The following is a 7,604-nucleotide window of genomic DNA, read 5'->3' as shown; positions in this document are numbered from 1 at the left end:
ATTTTATTTTATTTGTATAATGCTAAATCACAACATGCATTATCTTAAGGCACTTTACATAGTAAGATCCAAACCGTACAAAATTAAGAGAAACCCAGAAGTTCCTACAACTAATATAAAAATGGTCACTGGAGCCTCCAGTGACTAAATGTGAAATATGACATCTCAATATGTGATTATCCACAGAGAGATCAGGTTGAGAGAAAAAGACGTAAAAAGATTCAGTGTTTTGGTTTAATCTTCGACCACTGACAGGAACAGTATCACAATCACAACACACACACTTTTATTTATGAGTGAGCTGTGTTGGAGATGGAGAGGAATATGCTGTGGTGGGGAGTTCTTCTGAGATAAACTGTTGCACAAGAGCTTGCGAGCATGTTTACAGTCTCTTGCTGAGTGAAAACATCAGCCTTGGATAGTGAGGTGGGAGGGAGAGTCAGTAAAAACATCACTGCTCACACAGTATAAGGAAGCATGCTTCACTGTATGGGTGTGGGTGTGTGAGAGAAAAACAGTTTGTGTGCAATCAGGGAACCAAATAATCCTGTTTTTGAATCTCGTTAAGCTGAAGTGAGATGGAAAACAGTGGGAGAGGGGCCCGGGCTCCGTCAGCTGTACCAATGTTCTCCCTCGCAGAAGCAACCGTGGACACTGACAGAGATTCAGTAGAGGGTCTGATTGAGTTTCTTGGAACCTGCCTTTTAATCTGGTCATCACAGTGAACTGAGGCCTGAGGTCTCCCTGTCATGTTTGTTTGTTTGCTTACCTTCAATTTTCCTTAAGTGGCTTTGTTGATGAATAAGGACATTTACAAATTCAACAGCAATGTGTCACAGATTCAAGAGTTTTCACTGGAGCAAGTTTCCACCAAAGAAATAGTCCCTGACACTGAAAGTTTGTGGACATCTTCAAATGTTGATGCTGTGAGCAGGGTCAGTGTCATGTCATCATTAGACATATCTGTGTAAGATGGCTTTGAATCAATAGAGACATAATTCTATTATTGATTGGGGTTTTGATGAGTAGATTTTGTGATGATGTAGATTTTGAACTGCAAATAAATTCGGCCCCAAAATCATTAGGTGAACTAACAATGTAATAGCATCACATGTCCTGTGTGTAACAGCTTGTTCCAGGACTTTGCTCATTAAAATGCAGCCTGACAATGTCTGGAATCTTCACAGACTTTGGGATCTGTGCTGGAATTTAAAGTAAAGCCTGTACAGACAACAAGAGGTCACGCCACCAGCGCAGCATGCACAGGGGTGATTAGGAGGCTACATATATCCAACATGTAAACCATCCGCCCTCCCACCGCCCTCAGGTCGGATATTCCCACGCTTTGCAGCAGCAGCCACCCTCCTGTACCCGGCAGAAAAAGTGAAATGAAAATGATCCATTTTTTCAGTAGATGCACTAATAATAGCAGGACGGGGCTGTGGTGGGTGGAGGGTTCCTTTTTTCTCAGGGCTGGCACACGACCATCATGCGTGAAGAAATAGTGACTGAGAAATGAAGAGGTAGTGAAGAGTTTCAATCAGTCACTACAAATAAGCCACTTGGTAAATTTGTTTGGTGCTTGGAAAAGTTTTTTCGGTTTGTGTCAGTTATGATAAAAGAGATAATATTTGGGTCGTTACTTTTTCTGTTCTTTCTTTTCTCTTCTGGTTTTGATGTGTTTCTGACATGTTTGTGGTGGCGTCACAGTTTGTGATCAACATATTTCAAATATCATGTGTTATTTATCCATGTCTAAAGGCCCAAGTATTTCCCCGTGTCCTGAGTAGCCACAGTAGGTGAAAAGCCTGCTCCCACAGACAAGGATGAGCCATGGTCTAGCTGTACAAACTGCACGCTCTCTTGTTGAAGGTGTTGCACTCAGTGTTTGCAAGAAAACGCACAGGAGCAGTTGTGTGAAGGATGAAAAAAATAGAGGCCACTTTCTCACCTCCACACACTTGAGTGATCCCTACTTCTAATGAACATTACTGTCCACTTTAGGAAGCACCAAAATCCACCTTTGGAATCAGAGAGAAGATCCAATACGCACTTCACCTGAAGCATATAGTGGCCTCCCTCATCAGAGCTTTGTTCTGAGGTGACTCCCCAGTTTCCCCAGGTTCTATGTTTTTTCCTTTTGGGCTGAAGAGGTTGCATGTGGAATAATAGGTTGCTGATCTGTGTGCCGAACTTAATCTCCTGGACTAAACTGCAGGATACAAAGGCCTCTTCGCATAATATGCTAACTATGTCTATTTCCCACCACTCCCAAACACTTGTCCTTCAGGTAGATTATTCTCTTCTCTCCCTCATGAACTTTCCTTCATCCTTGCGGCTCTTTTTTGGTTTATTTGAGACAGGGTTTCTCTTCCTCCGCCCCCCCCCCCCTCCATCACTCCCTCTCATTGTGGTTCGCCCCTGTGCCCTTGACGCAGACTCCATCTATATCGAGCCTCTGTAATTATGTCAGTGTAATGTTTGTATTTATAGGCAGCTGCCACAGCGCCCTGGCAGCCGCTCTGCCCCAGCTGGGAAGCATCAGTCTGATGCTGCAGGCCTGGATCTAACCAGCTTCTGAAAAGGGCTCACCTGCCACTCGACCTCCAAACAATGATCTTCGTGTCTATGAGAGAACCATTCTATATGTCTTGTGCATCACTTCATACACATTGCCCCCACATTTTCCATGACATTTCAGGATTTTTTTCAGACTTTGTTTTGATCTTTTGTTTTTATCCCACATGCAAGTAAGAATGATTAGGATTAAACAATTTAAACCGAAGAATCACTTTTGCTTGACCTGGACACAACCTGTGAATAAATGTCACCTGACAAGATGTTGAAAGAAGACACTGATTTTTTGATTGTAACATTTTGGGGGCACTCACAACCCCCTTGTTATAGCAGGTCAACCAGTCTTATCTTCCACTGTCAGATTCTTTCTTTTAAAACAAAGATTTGATCAAAACATTTTATTTCGTTGTGGTTACTTGTCCCGCCTCACCTCTAGACCTCTGGGTTGACACTGTGTCAAGTGGTCACAGGCCCAAACCATCAACCTGTGTCTGTGCTTGTATTCACGTCAAGCACATCTTATATAGTTGTCAACCCTCCCCCCAGCTCTCAGTCACACTCAGGACTCATTCATCATGTTGTTCATTTAGTTTAATATGTACATTAAAATAAACTATTTACATTATGTAAAAAATTATATGTACAAGGTACATTTCAGTACATTTCTTCAAGATACAAACAAACAAGTCTTATTGCCAATAAGACTATTGACTGTGTAGCCCTTTGTCAATCAGCTGGTGTTGAGATGGCATGCACTTGTGACTGTAAGACCCTGACTTCAAATGCTAGAGGACAACAGACAGACTCACAGACACGACATTCAATTCAAGCCTTCAAGGAGGACAGAATGAAAGGCAGTTTTAGAACAAAACATTGTCTCAAAGCTTATTTCTTGTGCAGTTTACACTTACAATATAACACACAGAATAAAACTTTGATTGTCTTTTAGCCAGTGAAGAATATGGCACTCGTAAGATGTTTAATAATGTGTTATAGAAGGCATCAATGGTGAAAATACAGAAAAAAATCAGAGTTCTTCAAAGGAATGTCTGCTTCCAGTTGCTTCAGATGCATGTGCCTGACATGTTGAGTGGAATGTTCCTTTAGTCTGTTGTCTATATAAACAACAATCCATATAAAAACGTAGTACCAGCTACATAGTCAAAAAAATAAGTCTGAACAGAATTGATCTGTTACTGTCATATCTGGCAATTGCTACTCATTGTTTTGTGGTGTTTGTATGTGTGTGTGTATTGTCTCCCTCAAAAAGAACTTTTAAATAGATGTTTTTTTTTACAAATATAATTGGAAGGCATTTGGTCTGGAAGCTCCTTTTGCCCCAAATAAAAATCACCATAATATTCCTATAAATATACCTGTAGGCATTACAGTGTGGTCAACAGGCTAGTGGCTTCATTATACTGTATGGCTGTTTCTCCTGCCATGGTACCACTACAGCTCATTCTCCTATAGGAACTTGTATCTATATATTTGCATAGCTTCGTTCTAAAGCTCATCGTAGGATTATGATAGTCCTTTTGTCAGGTCGCAGCCTTTAAGTCCTGCTCATCTTTGTCCCACAGGACTGTCGTTACATGTGCCTCTTCATGTGCAAGGCCAGGTGGTCGCTCCGGGAGAAGGCCCGTTCACACAGGTGACACTGGAACGGTCGGTGCCCAGTGTGCTTCCGGAAGTGACGCGTGAGCTCGTCTGAACGCGCGAACTTCCAGCCGCAGCCCTCCCAGCTGCAGTGGTATGGTTTCTCCCCTGTAAACACAGACACACGACAGGGAATGAGCATGTAGTTTGGATGCGTGCATGATAACAGGACGTATGAAATAATGGAAGGCGCGCCACATTCACTTTGTGCACATTTTACCTGTGTGCGTCCTGAGATGCGCCTTCAGGTGGGAGCTCTTGGTGTAGGTTTTCGAACAGCCGGTAAAAGTGCAGGTATGCGTCGCGGTCCGTTTCCTCGGCCAGGAGCGGCGCCCCCTCTTCGGCTTGGTGTCCATCATTTCCAGCGGGGAGGACGGAGGGGTGAGGAGGAGCCGCTGACCGGCCGCCGCTGGCTGCTGCTGCTGCTGCTGCTGCTGCTGCTGCATACTCATCGCTGCGTCTTCTGCGAACATACCCGCGAACTGGTGGTGGTGGTGCGCCCCTGTGAATGGGAGCTGCATCCCGTGGCTCTGGTGAGGGAATCCCCCGGGCGCGCTGCGGTGGTGGGAGTGGAAGCTCTGCGGGAAGGTCAGCGAGGTGGAGCCGCACACCTGAGGCTGGTGGCACTCGGAGCTCATCAGGTCGTCCGGGCTGAGCGGCGGCGTCATGCTGCCCACCGCGGCCTGCGGGGAGTTGGCCAGTCGCGGCTGCTGCTCGTAAGACATCATGCAGGACACGTTGCCCTCGTGCTTGATTTTGGCGCAGGTCTGGGGCACTAGACCCATGACAGGTCCGTATGTGTCCATGGAGGCGGGCTCCACCTTAATGCTAAGGTGGTCGGGGAATAAATCCTGAGTGGTCTGGAAAGGCGTTGAGCTGATCAGGAATCTGCCCTGGACGCTGAGACTGTTCCCAGGAAGGAAGCTCGCATCCACGTCGGAGCGAAGGAGCTCCGCCATCAGGCTGTTGTAGGGTGGAGGAGGGCAGTTCATGTCAGGGACAGAGGTGTAGCTGGTCTGGGGCATCCCGGTGTGCTGCTGCTGCTGCTGCTGCTGGTACGACCCGGTCTCCTGGAGCCGATAGGAATCACAGCCAGCTGTGTTTGCGAGAATGAACTCGAGATCCAAGAACTTATCCAGGTCCTCTTCGTCTTTTCTGCCCAGGCAGCTGCTGTCCAAGTCAACGCTGCTCATATTGGCTTTCCACCTCTGGAGCGAGGATAAGAGGACAGAATTAGTTTCAGAACCTATCAAGATCTTTTCACTGAATCATTTACCTCAAAACAAAAAGTCGAAAACACACAGGGTATCACGAAAAAGGCATAAAACATGTTTCTTAAAGTCTGAATAAGTTTTGAAGTAGCAGTAAAAAGTGAGAGTGAGTCAAACCTCACTGTCTGTGTATAGAAGAAATGTCAATATAGAAAGAGCGCAACTTACATCTTCCCAGCTTTTCTCCTTTTGGCTGGCGAATGTAGAGATTGATGGTAAAATGGTCCCACTTAAGGCCATATCCATGCCTTGTTAAAAAGAAAAAGTCACCTTAAATGTAGAGAAAAGACTTTCTCTGTTTAAATGAAATCACCAGCGTCCGCTGAGTTTCCAGAAAAAGCTTCGGATTGCGTCGCTTCTTCTGTCGTCTGATGAACTGCTGCTCCTGACTCATGTGGAGCTGTGCGCCTGGAAGGAGCTGCTTTCCTTATAAATATTGTTCTCTGCGCGCAGCACACCAATGCGAGGCTGGGGGAAGGAAGCGCGTCCAGGATGGGGACGCTGCGCACCGGCCAGTCCCCCTAAATTTAGCCTTGGTATAAAAGTACGAGTTTCCCTGCGAGTCAGAGGCAGAGAGATGGTGAGGGAGTCAGAGCAGGACTGCTGTGGAATGCTGCTTCTGCTCTGCTGCGGCCAGCTACTTAACCTCGGAGAAGAGGAAACCCGCCCCTCTGTCAAAACCTGTCCAACAAGTGGCAAGAGAGAGAGAGAGAGAGAGAGAGAGAGAGAGAGAGAGAGAGAGAGAGAGAGAGAGAGAGAGAGAGAGAGAGAGCCCCACTAAAAGACATAATATGCACATTAACACATTGTTGATAAAAGCAGCAACGAGGCTTTACACAAAGAGGAAGAGAGATTCTGCGGGTGCCATGCGTATTACGCATCTGGTTAAGGTGCGCTTTTACGCACACACATAAGGCGGCATTCTTTCCACTAATTATCGTGTTCTTCAGCTGTGTGGTTGTTTACTTTGCACTGACGTAGATGACAGCAGTGACTGTCACTGCTACATACAATGCATCTCATGAAACCTCTCCTGTGCTCGGATCAGAATCCGATGCTTCTCCAATGCTTCCTCCCCGGCTGTCTGGTCCCGAGCGCAGGGTTTATGTTCTGCTGCGGCCTTCAGCCACCAGGCGCCACCACGGCTTCTCTCCTACTTCACAACACCCCTACATGCAGCTGTGTTCACGCTGGTGTAGAGAGCGAGGTCTAGCCATCGTTCATCAGTGTGTTAAATGCCAGCTTCAAGGAGCTGGCTGCTTGTTCCAATCTGATTATGATTGGAATTTGATTATGATGCTCAGTGAAAATGGCAGTACTGAGATTGTGTGATGCTTTTAGTGATTTGATGAATAAAAATGAATTCAGACATTATGTTTCATAAGTGGTAGAAATATTAAAATCCTCAACTTAAATAAACGCTACATGGTAAAATAGGATAATAAAAGTATAACTGTCACACTGATGCAACATCAGTTAAAGAATTATCAGTAAAATCGTCTTTGAGTGTTCACTGTTGATCATTGTTCCTGATGCATTCAGGTTAAGCAGCATTGTCCCTGGTGTGTTACACTTACACTGTAAAACTGCTCTGTTTTTATATGTTAGATAGCATCTTAAAATCTTTTTGCAACCAAATGCACAGCTGTCAGATCAGATCAAGAAATAACACCACTCTACTTGCAGGGTTCTATTTGTGGTCATTTGGAGACAAAACTATTCAGTGATATGCTGCATGTAAGTACATTTTGACACATGTCAATTCAACCAAGAAAAAGGGTCAAATGGAGTCATGTTTCTTATCTTTACTCTTTTTGATGTGCTATTTTGTTGAAGGTTGATAAGTATTCATCAGTTATTCATTTTGTTTTGAAGTTTTGGATATAGTCAAGTCCTCCCTTTCTGTATCCAAATAGTTGTAGAATATATTTATTGCCTTTATTATATTCAGCACATTACTATATTCAGAGGATTCAAAGTTTACAGCCTGTTGATTAATATGTTAAAATGCTGATTTTGGTAAATATTCTGACATGTTTACTTTTTGCTATTTCCAACACACTTGAGTCCTGATATAACAGTGGAATGTGCACACAG

At 44.6% G+C, this 7,604-nt stretch overlaps 1 protein-coding gene across 1 annotated transcript; it reads right to left on the bottom strand.

Moving 5' to 3' along the window:
* Positions 1-3,153: 3,153 nt before the first annotated feature.
* Positions 3,154-6,131, bottom strand: LOC118121330 (Krueppel-like factor 2). Its single transcript, XM_035177133.2, has 3 exons — positions 5,676-6,131; positions 4,457-5,444; positions 3,154-4,344 (listed from the first exon to the last, which is right to left on the bottom strand). Exons 1-3 carry the CDS (start codon positions 5,751-5,753, stop codon positions 4,169-4,171), a joined length of 1,242 nt encoding a protein of 413 aa, XP_035033024.2. The 5' UTR covers positions 5,754-6,131; the 3' UTR covers positions 3,154-4,168.
* Between the last annotated feature and the right edge of the window lie 1,473 nt (positions 6,132-7,604).

The sequence above is a fragment of the Hippoglossus stenolepis genome, chromosome 14 (assembly GCF_022539355.2).
Source record: "Hippoglossus stenolepis isolate QCI-W04-F060 chromosome 14, HSTE1.2, whole genome shotgun sequence".
Lineage (NCBI taxonomy): Eukaryota > Metazoa > Chordata > Actinopteri > Pleuronectiformes > Pleuronectidae > Hippoglossus > Hippoglossus stenolepis.
The sequence above is the reverse complement of the archived record's forward strand: the minus strand, read 5'-3'. Positions and strand labels throughout refer to the sequence as shown.